The following is a 13449-nucleotide window of genomic DNA, read 5'->3' on the forward strand; positions in this document are numbered from 1 at the left end:
GAAATAAACCGTATCTGCAGCCCACTGCGTAGTACGCAATTTTTTTCCCAAAAAATGTTGAGGAAATTTATGATTTGCAATTCAGCCTAAAGTTTAGCCTTCAAGGCATGAGCACCTGGTTTTAGTGACAAACAACAAATTCCACCTTCAGATATGAACACAGCTACTCTGGTGTCTTACAGTTCCGTTCTAGTTAGGCTTTTGGTTAGGATTTTGGGTCCAGTAGGACAGCAAAATGACCCATTATAGTGATATTGTGTAAAGTAACAGTTTCATCAGTTAAAGAATATGATATTCAACAGATGTATTAAACGCAAGGCTTTTGCAACTGAATTTCAGCCTGCAAGATTATTTTTAAAACAGTTCTTAAAAAACAAGCAGTAAGCCAAAGAAATCCCCAAAAATGTTTTCACTTTCCTTCATGATCTACAGGGTATGAAGTGAATCCACGAATACATAATGACTTTATTTCAGGCCTGAGAAAGAAAAACAGAAGCTGTTGTATTTAATAGAGAAGCAAGTGTGAATGATGAAAGTATTTAGTGAGGATTATATAAAATGGCTCTCAAAATTTATAAATCCTTTTACTTGCTAGAATCCGCGCTCTTCTTGTGATAGAATGAATGGAAATCTAAGTAAGATAGTAAGGCCAATAAACCAAACAGCATAAGGAAAAAAGAATAGGAAGTCCAATCTGCCCTATCCTTTCTACCACGTATTCCTGAAGTGCTTGTCGAAGCCTAGGATTGCATTTTTCTTCCTTGCAACCTGAAGACTGGATGCCAAGAGGCGAAGATTCCTTCATAGAATAAACAGGAGTGCTTGCGGGGCCATAAGGTTGGCCTTCGTGGTTATTAAGACCAACACTGACAACATTGTTCCTTGAAATAGGAATCTAAAAAAAAAAAAAAAATAGCACGATTACCAAGGCAAATAACAGACATTCGAACCAGAGCTGGTTTATGCCACAAAAAATCACTGTTCAAATATTTTCACAAAAAAGTTCATGGACTTTTAGAAGATTTGCACAATTTTTGATAAACATTAAAATTTACTTTATAAATTTCTACTTTAGGATTTAAAAATGTCGAAACCAAGAACCTCCGCATTTATTTGTCTTATGAAAGGAGGGGAAAATCTCATTGCAATTTTAGACTGTTTGTTAATGATATTTTTCATTTAATTCTCAATTGAAATGTATTAACTTTTCCCACAATCTCGACCTCGAGAAATTCTGCAAAGTATTTTCCATAAACAAACCAGTTTCATAATTTAGGTAAGCGCTGAATGGCTTGACAGCCTAAATTTCAAAAAATCTAATTCATAATCGAGGTAATGGGTAAATAGCTCGTGAAAGAGACATTTTTTATGCCTTGTGAATTCACGTATATCAGACCACTTTTTTATGAAGCCAAATTTATACTCTCAGGGACTGCATCTGACTTGGGATTTCAAACTGTTGAACTTCTAAAGCATAAAGTAACTCACAAACCTTTTCCTGGAAAATACGCCCTGCACTGCGTTCCTTCTGCCGCCTGATACTGAAGTGTAGAAAGAAAAGAATGAACGGTTTCAGAATAAATTAGCTCTTTAAAGGTTAAATTTAGCTTCGATCATTCAAGACAATACAACACTCGTATTGAGAACTCTAATGCCAAACATGGTTCTGGTAAATTCACTTGGGTGAACTGAGCAGAGAGAGCATAAACCAAAAACGTATACTCTTTGGAGAGACTATAGCCTACCTGAAAAGATAAAGAACAGCAAGTAGGCTGATGCATACATGGCATTTACAAATGCTTTGACTAACCATGTCTATAGTTTTCGTTGTTTAGAAAATATTTTTTGTAACTGATTTCAGCAAAATATATCTGAACACCCCTGACTCCTGTTAAAGAATTGACACTATACGATACTGGATAATTATACTGTACGTGGCTGTTAGACATTATGAGTAAACCTACTGGATAAAACCAAATGGTTTTCATAATTATGAAGACAGATGGTGACATACACGTAACTACAGTAATTGGTAAAATGTTGTGTAGCTGACTGGCATTTTAAGTCCAGCTTTTCTCCTGTACAAGGCTTGAACAGATGTCATCAGCTAAATTCGTTAATAGCTAAGATTAACGTTTCTTAACAGCGGAGGCCTCCCTTTTTTATTTTACAAGTTCGTAAGATCTTCTATTATAAAATTTTCACTTTTTCTCCATGTGGTTTAAAACAAAATTTTGCATTTTAGGTTGCAAAGATCGTAAAAAAAATTAGTTCATCCAATATCTCGTTACAGGAATAAAAACATTTAGTGTGTACAGAGATAATTTTAGCACATAAGGTTATTCGTGTCCAGTATTTCATAATTATTAGTGGGTTAGTATTTCTGAGGCCACTCAGTGCTTTGACAATCGACCAAAAAAAAGCATTAAAATATTGAAATATTAGCGATAAATCATAATTGACAGAAGGGCATTATTGAATTAACAGTCATATTGAGTTGCATTATGTGTGGGCATATCAGAAATAGGAAGAATGATGGTAACTTACGTGATGACAATACCATATTGGAACAAAGCTAAGGCAACGTGAATGATGCAGATGAACAGCCACACATCCACAGCTTTCATGTAACTGGTTTCTGGTGCTCGTTGGCTGTCAAAAAAAAAAAAAATTAGGTCCTCTGATACCATCTGGCAATTACATCTCAGATTCGTATATAGTTTAACGTATAAGACGTCAGATATTTGTTGTGATATTATATCAGTTGACGGTTTAAAACCATTATAGAATTTTTATTACAATTTGATAATTGTCCTGTATTTATTCAAACCTCTTTCTTATTTCCACACGCCTATTCTGGATAATAATTTTTTTTACACTTTTTTGCTACTAAAACTTCTGAACCTATTGAATATTCTGCTTCTTTTATTTCAGTAACATTCTCCATACTTTACTTAGTTGTTTGATGTGTGTTTCATCGGCAGTTTATTGTGAAGTGATGAATTCCGTGGGGATTTTTTAAATCACCTGGATCCTGTCTTGGTTATACTAAGACCCTTATACTCTGGCAAATCTGCCTTCTGTCATTCGTATTACTATTATTGGGGTCATTAATCTCTCTGATGTTCTTCCACTACCCATAATTTGGACATCCAGTGATACTTCTCCCACACCTTTACATAACTCTCACTACTATCGATGTGTGTAGTAGTTTCAAAGGTGGAGTTCTTGCATAGTGTAGCAGCACATATAGTTAAATATTTTGGATCTTTTATCTTCCCTGTGAGGTGCTGTTTGGCCAAAACCCGTGTTTTCGTTGCCGGCTATTCCTTTTTTTATTGCTACCTTCCCCCTATCCCCAGTGTTTTCAGCCGCCCCAGTTTTTGTCTAGACTTGAGCAGTTTTTTCCCACTATATACTACAGTATTTTTTTCTGTAAAATCTCACTGTCCTATCACACCGAGTGATTCTCTTCCCCTTACGCTGATTATCTTAACTATCATTGATTTATCCCTTATTCTGGTACAGAATTTACAGAATGTTATATGCCCTTTAGTCTTCAAACCACAGTCTTTGATGAACCTTTCTCATTTGTCTTGCTTCTGGGGCCCCATTTCTATTCAAATTGTTAATAGTGTTTAGTGCACTCTCAGTGGTTTACAGTGTAAGCCTGAATTCTCCCCATTTTCATCATGTTTAATTGCTTCGCTTCCGAAAACCTAGATTATGCTAAAAGTTGTCAGTTGAAATCTCAACTCCAACGAGATATATGTCTGTTAAAACACACAACCTCCTCGTAAACCCCGGTCTGATTGTCCCCGCTCCTCAGCCATTTGTTCAAAATAGCGAGTCACTCTCATTGTCTTTTGCTGACGCTACTCTCGCCTCTTGCCATCAGTGTAGCGCTGTTTACGGCGCTTCTCCAGATTTAAAAATCCACTTTCTTTTCTATTCTCTTAGAATTTTTTTTCATGCTTGTATGCTTAGTTGCCCATTATAAGACATACAGACTGAGAGAGAGAGAGAGAGTTTTTATTATGTGTATGGGAGAGAAGGACAAACACAATGACAGAGGAAAGATGGAGACAGACTCATACAGATGTCCAGAAAGAAGAAGACATCTATAACATGAGGTGAGGGACAGGACAGATAGACACTCCAAATTTTTCATGGAGAATGATGGAACCAGTCAGATACACAAGCAGAGGGCAAGCAGACATACAAAAAAAAAGAGAATTATGCAGAAAAGAAGGCACATAGAGAGAGAGAAACAGAATGAAAGATAGAGAGAGAGATTTATAGGGAAGAGAAAAAGAGAAAAGTTTATAAAGAAAGGGAAGTCATACGTGTTCACATTAAAGGATATATAGTGAGGCGCACAGAGGACAGAAAACAACGAAGACAAAGAGAAAGAGAGAGAGAGAATTCAGTGGAAAAATAACAAAGTACAGAATGAAAGTCGGAATAGTTTTAGATCGCGTATAGTCATAGATGGGAAATCCCATGAATATACACCTACATGGATGTCGGGATTAATATGAAACTAAAATTTGCTTTAGAGTTGCTGTTTCGGAGAGAGGATAAAGGCTAAATGTTCTGAAGAGTGAAAGTAAGAAAAAGCGAGAAACAAATGAATAAATAAGACCCCAATATTAATGAACAAGGTAGGCGGTACATGAACACTGAGTTAAAGGCTCATGGATGGAACTATTACTACTAGGGAACGAGGTTTGTGTTGGTCTTGCTCTGGCAAAAGCTGCCCAAGGGTTTTGATTGCCTCACGGCACTGGTACCCGGGCGCCATATTTACACGAGTACTCACAATTCACTCTCTTGAAGAAACTAGAAAGGCAAGATGATAAGAGAAAGATGTGTAGTACAACAAATGTTTTCACGGGTATGGGAGAATTAAGATGAATAAACAAGTCTCATTGGAGTGGATAGAACAGAGAAAAGCCCCAGAGTAAAGCGAATTCTTAAATCGAACTGTACTGGCGAAGCGAAGGGTAAACGTGTAGGCCACTCTCAGTGTTGGCCACACCACAACAGTAATCTTAAATTACAAATAGCATGACTTACCTGAGGGAGCCAAGCATGTTTACGACGGCGAGGAGCGATGTAATAATCAAAACAGTTCGTCCCGGGACAGCTTCTGGGGGCCAGAAGAAGGACAACCATGCCAGAGAAACAACGAGGCCAGATGGGAAGTACATCGTCAGGAGGTGGCCTGCGTAGAGCCTTTCGAATATCAGGAAAGATTTGCCAACTGAGCGCGGAGCTGCAATTAAATGTATAATTATAGTATGTATGTATTGCATGCGTTTAAATTCTCTGCTGGAGCATTTACAGCTGTAAAAAATGTTTAATTCAAAGGAAAGAATTGGAACTTGAATGTAAATAAAGATACAAGTGTATGTAAGGGCGTCAAACCGCCTCTCGGTTCCTTGTGTTTCGCTCTACATTTGTACATTAATCATGTCGTATTCGTCACTTGTTATTGTTTCAGATTCTTTATGTATCTCATTATATGTATCATTCTACGGCCTGTTCACCGATATATATATCTGCCTTGTACATGTTCTGTAATGCTCTGTATATGTCATTTTATGTCTTTCAACAAATACAATTCTGAATGAACGCAGCGGGGGGCCGCAGGTCACCCGCTACCTTTCCGTCCGCTTTCCGCATTGTAAGTACCTGTCGTGAACAATAAAGAATCAGCCTCACTTCTGACCTTTCTTGAACCTCACACTGGTGACCCCGGAGTGACAGGTAGCACGGTTTTGACCCAGCCATCAGCGAACTAACTACGACTGCAGCCTACCATCAGAGAGCCTTTAATGGACTAAACACGGCGTCAAGGAGGTATCCACGACGTTGTGTGCAGAGGCCCTTCTCTCCAGCTGGATCAGCCGCTTCAGACTGCCGGACAGCATCACCATGGACAGGGGCCCTGCCTTCCTTTCAGAACTCTGGGTCTCCGTGGCACATCTGATGGGCATAAAGCTGCACAGCACAACGGCGTACAACCCCACAACGAACAGCATGATTGAGAGAGCCCACCGCTCTCTTAAGGCCGCTCTCATGGCATGCTGCACCAACAAGAACTGGAATGCACAGCTCCCCTGGGTCCTCTTGGGTCTTCGCACCACACCTAAAGCAGATGGCGACGCCTCCCCGGCCGAAAAAGTCTACAGGGAGACATTGGTCATGCCTGGAGAATTCTTCCCGCCGTCAGCTGGGGGCGCAGATAAACCCCTCCCGAGGTTGAGGGAACTCACACGGGAGTTCGCTCCCTGCCATAAGACCTTCACCGACAGGACCAGCATATACACCCACCCGCCTTAGACTCCTGCGCCTATGTCTTTGTTAGGGTGGACGCTTGTCGGCCGCCCTTAACAAGGCCCTACAGGGCGCCCCACAGAGTCATCAGGTGGGCACTTAAAGCATTCCTGCTGGACATCCACGGGCGTGAGGACTGGGTAACGATCGGCAGGCTAAAACCAGCGTTCCTGTTGGACAACAAAATCAGTGAGGAGACAGGCAGGCGACCCAGAGTTCCCCCTCAGCAACACTCCACAGGAACAGCCACCCCCACGCCGAAAAGAGGTCCAGGACGGCCCAGGAAACAGCCCACGCCAGAACCAGAGGTTTCGCCCACACCCCGCCCGCAGTTCTCGAGAAGTAGTGGCCCACTTCAGTTGCAGCAGCACCTCCGCCATTCATGTGTCATCCAATAATTTCTCGCATAATTATTGTCTGGGGTGGGGAGTATTGTAAGGGTGTCAAACCGCCTCTCCATTCCTTGTGTTTCGCTCTACATTTATACATTAATCATGTCGTATTCGTCACTTGTTATTGTTTCAGATTCTTTATGTATCATTATATGTATCATTCTACAGCCTATTCGCCGATATATATATCTGCCTTGTATATGTTCTGTAATGCTCTGTATATGTCATTTTATGTCTTCCAACAAACAATTCTGTAAGGACGCAGCGAGTCGCCCGCTACCTTTCCGTCCACTTTCTTTCCAACAATTATAAGTACCTGCTGGCACAAGGCCAGAACAAAACAACAACAATAAAGAATCAGTCTCACTTCTGACCTTTCTTGAACCTCACATGTATTATAGCGAAGCAGATAAAAATTGTCCGTGAAATGGTGGAATTGATAAAACAAATAATATGTAATTCATAGCTGAAATAATTACAGAAAGAACTGGAAGAGATTTACATAAAACTATTGTATTTATATCATCAAATGATACGGCTCTAGTTTCAGGTAGTCAGACCAAACTTGGAAATTAATCAGTTAATCAAACCATCACCCCTTTGATGTGGGATATCCTGACGTGGAGAGGGGGCTCTTGAACCCCAGGAATTTGTTCCCGGGTTTGAGTCCAAGGGTCTCATATATGATGATATATTTGTCTGGATTAAGTTTTGTGGAATTTTCCACTTTTGCTAAAATTTATTGGAACTGTTAAATAGGAAAAGATATCATAGCTGGGACTGGGTTTATATCTGCAGCTGAATAGTGGGAACTGTGGTAGGACCATCAACTGCCCGATAATGTTCGGACATGAGAGTTGATAGCTCAAAGGTGGAGCTGTTCTTTAGGGCTGGACCATGGATTCCAGGGGGGTCTGGTTCTGGGGATAGGACTCTGCATTCTGTCCGGTTTGCCCATAACATGATTAGGGTGGGGATGATTGTATTCTAGTAATATTGTCAGTCCTAACAAGCGGGTTTGGGTTACACTTGGGCCACTCTAATCATGTAGTGCCATCCCCTGTGGGGTAGGGTAGGGGGCGGACATTTGGGAGTCGGTTATCACTTGTTCCATTGGTGGAAGAATAAACTCCATGAAAGGCTGATGATATCTTTTTAAGGCTTTCAGGTTTTATTTTTCATTTTTTATATATTTTTTATGTTTTTTATTTTTTTATTTTTGTCTCCAGTCTTTATGAATAGTGACCATAAGGATTTAAGTACCCCTGGGCCTTGTGATGGTAATGACTCGGGACAGTTGACAACCGCTGGAACTTCCTCCGACAACCTTTCTCTGGAAAAGTCAGATAAAAATCCTAATGTAATTACACTGGAACCCTATGCTCCAGTACCAAGCAAACAAAAAAAAAAAGCAAATATCTTGACCCAGCCTTGACTCACTTCGACTCCCTCTTTGGGAGTGGAAGCTGGTCAAGATTCCTGACTTTAGAAACAGAAAAGAAAATATCATCAGCATTGAAATTAGAAAACTTTCTATTGAATCGACGTTCAACTACTGAAACGTCATTCAGACAAATAAAAGATCAGATGTGGTTGATAAAAACCACAACAAAAAATCGATCAGAAAATTACTTAACTATAAAAAATATTGATAATATAAAGGTACATATAAAAAACATGACAATATGAACAGTGTACAGGGTACCATAGTCCTCCCATATAATGATGAAGAACCAATAGAAAAGAATATATTGCTGGATTCCCTTAAAAAAAAAAAGGGTACAACAATGTACAAGATTGCGAAATACACGACATAGCCAGTGGACGGAGTAACGGAAAAACACTGAGAATAGCAAAGATAAAATTTGAAGGCCATGAATTGCCCTTAAAAATTAAAACCAAGGGCCAAGGCAGAGAACTGAGACCGTATGTTCCAAAACCACTTCAGTGCCAAAACTGTAGTGTGTATGGACATACGAGGAAATATCGCCGTAATAAATCTGTATGTGCGTATTGTGGATCTGACAAACGTACCACACACTGGAGGTGTGGTGAACTGAAATGCGTGAACTGCGGACAGAATCACCATGCAAGATCTAATGTATTATGTATACAATACAGAATTAAAATTGCTTCAGGAAAGAACGGGAATGCTTATAAAACGAACGTTTTCTTCTATAATAAGATCAAACAATGAAACAAAAATGGAAATAGATAAGAGTAAGAAAACCCTGATACATAAATCGCAAGGAAAAATAACTACTTTGCAAGAGGAAACTAATACAGCAAAAAACCAAGAGACATATACAAATATTTGCTCTAATTCCATTTGAAATATTAACAGAAATGGAAGCGCAAGAAGATAATACAAGTACCAGAGAAATGTTAGAAGAAAGCTATGATGAATTAGAAGCTAGAGAAAAATAGAGGCCTTTAGAGAGAACTCCACCCAAGACCAACAAAAAGCCGACTATTATTGGAGATACATCAATTAAACTAAAGACGGGAGACCCGAAGAAAGAACATAAACCAAAAAATTATAAGAATATACCTTTTTCTCCTAACATAATAATAAAACCAATGGAAACAGATACCCAGAACATCAAACAAATAGTACAGGAACAAACCATTGACAAGAATGATTGTGTGATGGGAGAAGAGATTTCTCCATCGCCGATAATTGGTGCAACAAGAGTAAACGAAAAAACGACACATGAAAACACACGAGGATGTAATAAATGTTTCATTGAACTTTGCAACAAAAAAAAAAGCATAACAAAAGACAGTTTAACAAACGCTATACAAAATTTTATAAGATACAGAGATAAAGAAACTAATAGTTTAAACACTCACGAAAAGGGCTGTATGTATATTGGACACCTAATATTTTATAAAGAACAACAAATAAATGCCGTAAACAAAACTTTTAGAAGAAATGCAAATTAATGATCCACAAAAAGAAAATAACACTTGAACACACTAACGTAATATTTTCAATGATTATATTATACAATGGAACGTAAGTGGTCTACAAACCAGATTACATTTGGGAGAAATACAACGATTACTAAAAGAATATGAACCAATGACATTATGTTTACAACATGTCAACAAAACAATATCAACAATAGGTAAATATATCTTAGCATCTACATCTAGAGAGGAAGAAGGAAATTTAGGTACTGCTATATATGTACATAACAAAGTATGTTATGACAAAGTACCTGTAAACTTTACTGATCTGCAAATGTCGAGTATTAGAATACGAATAAAAAAACGATAATTATGTAATTTATAATTTATACAACCAACCTAATAAAAATGACTACACTGACAAACTTAAAGAATTACTTAATAATGCCAAGGAACCTACATTAATAGTAGGTGATTTTGATATTCACAGCCCGATGTGGGACTGTAATCGTACAGACTCAAATAGAGCAGGAAGTAAAACAGAGGAATTCATAGATTCATATGACATGTGCTGTATAAATGATAATGAAATCAGCACATATTTCTCAGAAACACATGGAACATTTTCTTCAATCGACTTGACTCTGTACAGTAAACATAGTTGACAGATTGGATTGGAATACAGTTGACGACTTGCATACAAGTGATCATTTCCCAATATTGATTTCATTATTACAAAAAAATCCCGCCAAACATGTCCCTGAATATAACATTTATAAAGCAGATTGGGGGCAATATGATATCCACATTAGGAATATCCCACCATTTGAATATTTAAAAGACCATAATGAAAATAATAAATTTCTTGTTGATTTCATTAAAAATGCTGCTGATAAAGCAATACCAAAATCAAAATCTCATCCAACAAAACACGAAGTCCCATGGTGGTCTGAAAAACTAAAAGAATTAATAAAAATAAAGCACCAAATTGGAAGGTGATTAGATAATTTAAATAGAAAGTTCAGTAAAATAAACAAAACATTACCAATATTAGAAGGAACTTTACAAAAAATGGCTATATTATTATTAGAAATTGATACATTAAAACCCCTATATAACAAAATATCAGCAAAATTTAAAAGAGAAGTAATTCAAGGAAGAATCATTTCATGGAGGAAATATGTATCAGCTCTCTTTAACAATACTCCCATACAAAAAATATGGGGAAAATTCAGGAAAATAAATGGTGCCCATGTTAAACCACCTAGACATGCCATAATAAAAGATGTGAAAAGAATACTTGATTGTAAAGAAATAAGTAATGTAATAGGAGAAAATTTAGCACAAGTAAGCAGTGACAAAAATTTGGATGAGCATTTCCTCACAACGAAAAACAGTACAGAATTAATAACAATAAATTCTGAAACAATAGAAGATGTATATTATAATAGAAAATTTAATATGGAAAGAGTTGGAATTTGCTCTGTTGAACAGCAATAAATCTGCCCCAGGAGGTGACAATATTTGTTTTGAAATGATCTGCCATTTAGCACCTTTGGCAAAGACATATTTATTAGAGTTTTATAACCATTTATGGCCTCGAAATTCATTTCCTGATGAATGGCATAAAGCTATAATTATTCCTATCCCCAAACCTGGAAAAGATCCCAGTAATGTAAACAATTACAGACCAATTTCTTTAACAAGTTGTTTATGCAAATTACTAGAGAAAATGGCAAATGCTCGACTTACATGGCACATTCGAGAAAATAAAAGTTTTACTCCCACTCAGTTTGGGTCACAATGTAACAGATCTACACTGGATTCTCTGTCTAACTTGGAAGACCACATACGAAGAGGATTTGAACGAAAACAAATTACTATAGCCGTATTTTTTGACATTGAAAAGGCATATGATACTGCATGGAGATATGCAATATTAAAAACGTTACATAAAAACAGCATCCGTGGACATTTACCTAGGTTTATCTCAAACTTTCTGACAAATCGCACTTTTCGAGTGAGAATTGATGATGTATTGTCAAGTGCATATCCACTTGAAAATGGTGTTCCACAAGGAAGCGTCCTTAGTGGCACACTGTTTACTTTAGCAATAAATGATATCAGTAATAATCTACCAATGGGAATTAAAAGTAACTTGTATATAGATGATTTTGCCATATATTATTCAGTATCTTGCATAAAGCATGCAGAGGGAATCATTAATAAAACTATGATAAAAATAGATGAATGGGCCTCATCTATATGCTTCAAATTTTCTGTACAAAAGACTCAAGCAGTAATGTTTTATAAAAATGAAAAGTGAACAAAAAATCAGAAATCATTCCATACCAGTTGGCCGAACAGCAAAATTTTGGGGATTAGTATTTGATACTCACTTGAACTGGAAACCCCACATAACATACATGAAATCAAAATGTAAAAGAGCATTAAACCTAATTAAAAAACTATTGAACACTGCTTGAGGAGCCGATAGACATACCTTTACTGTACTGTATAAAGCAACAGTGCTGTCTATCATTGATTACGGAAGCGAAATGGCTTGGCATTAGACACAACTCTGAAAACGTTAGACCCAGTTCATAATGAAGGTCTTAGGTATGTTCAGGAGCTTTTCGATCATCACCAACGTCTTCTTTACAAGTTGAATGTGTGAACTACCTCTCTCTCTCCACAGAGAGCTAGTAACGATGAAGAGTGCTCTGAGAATCCAGACAAATGATTCTCCAACCAAAACATTATTTGGATTAAGAGAGGTGTTTATAAACAATCATCCACCTTCCTTCCCAATTAGAGCTAGAAGATTGTTTGAGTCGCTAAATATAAATATACAATTACCTTTAATAGTAAAATTACCTCCTCCTTGGACAATGGATAAAACAAGAATTTGTACACACTTAAAATATTTATCAAAAAGTTATTCTACACCGACGGATCTATTTCACAGTGCGGAGTGGGATATGCTGCAGTATCCCCAGACAAAACGTATTAGTTCTGTCTACCAGATAATCCCTCAGTATTTACAGCTGAGTTATGTGCAATAGCATCTGCCGTAAAAATAACTAAAGAAGTCTCATGTAATAATTTTATGATTTATAGTGACTCCAGAAGTGCTATAGAAGCCATTCAAAGCTATAAAAGAAATAATATTGTACAACAAATTAAGTTTTCACTCCATAAATTGTATAATAATGGAAAAAATATTGAAATATGTTGGATCCCTGCCCATGTAGGGATTAAAGGAAATGAAGAGGCTGATAAAGCAGCTAAAGAAGCGGTCCACATGACAACAGCAAATGTAGACATTCCTATTAGCGACTATATAAGATATATAAAAAGTCATTGTAAGTAAATGGCAAAATATATGGAATGAAGAACCTGAAAATAATAAATAAAAGCAGATAAAATCCAGTGTTGGAAAATGGAGTTCATCATATCAGAGAGCGAGACACACAGATAATTCTGACGCGTGTCTTCGAATAGGACATACTCGTTTGACACATGGACTCTTAATGAACAGTCCATGTGGCCCTCCTCCCAAATACCCAGATTGCAAAGTGTTGATAACAGTCAAACATGTATTTTGTGAATGTCCAAGATATAACCTGCAGCGATTATCAAATTTTGGAAATATATCAATAAAGGAAATTTTGTCAGAATCTTCAACATTTTCAGTAATACCAATTTTCATGTTCCTGAGGACTGTGATTTAATTAATAAAATATAAAAGGTAAATAATAGATATATGAAACCGTTAGGGTCTATTGAATTTTAAAAGTTA

The 13449-nt window shown here is 37.2% G+C and overlaps 1 protein-coding gene across 1 annotated transcript in view; it reads right to left on the bottom strand.

Moving 5' to 3' along the window:
• Positions 1-208: 208 nt before the first annotated feature.
• Positions 209-13449, bottom strand: part of LOC136854651 (gamma-aminobutyric acid receptor subunit rho-1-like) — a 36859-nt gene continuing 23618 nt past the window's right edge. The window contains exons 8-11 of the mRNA XM_067131214.1: positions 5080-5278; positions 2548-2652; positions 1493-1541; positions 209-895 (exon numbers count right to left, since the gene is read on the bottom strand). Coding sequence (XP_066987315.1) covers positions 632-895; positions 1493-1541; positions 2548-2652; positions 5080-5278 — 617 coding nt within the window. The 3' untranslated portion in view covers positions 209-631. The remainder of the gene's footprint in view (positions 896-1492; positions 1542-2547; positions 2653-5079; positions 5279-13449) is intronic.

This window comes from Macrobrachium rosenbergii, chromosome 29, assembly GCF_040412425.1.
Source record: "Macrobrachium rosenbergii isolate ZJJX-2024 chromosome 29, ASM4041242v1, whole genome shotgun sequence".
Lineage (NCBI taxonomy): Eukaryota > Metazoa > Arthropoda > Malacostraca > Decapoda > Palaemonidae > Macrobrachium > Macrobrachium rosenbergii.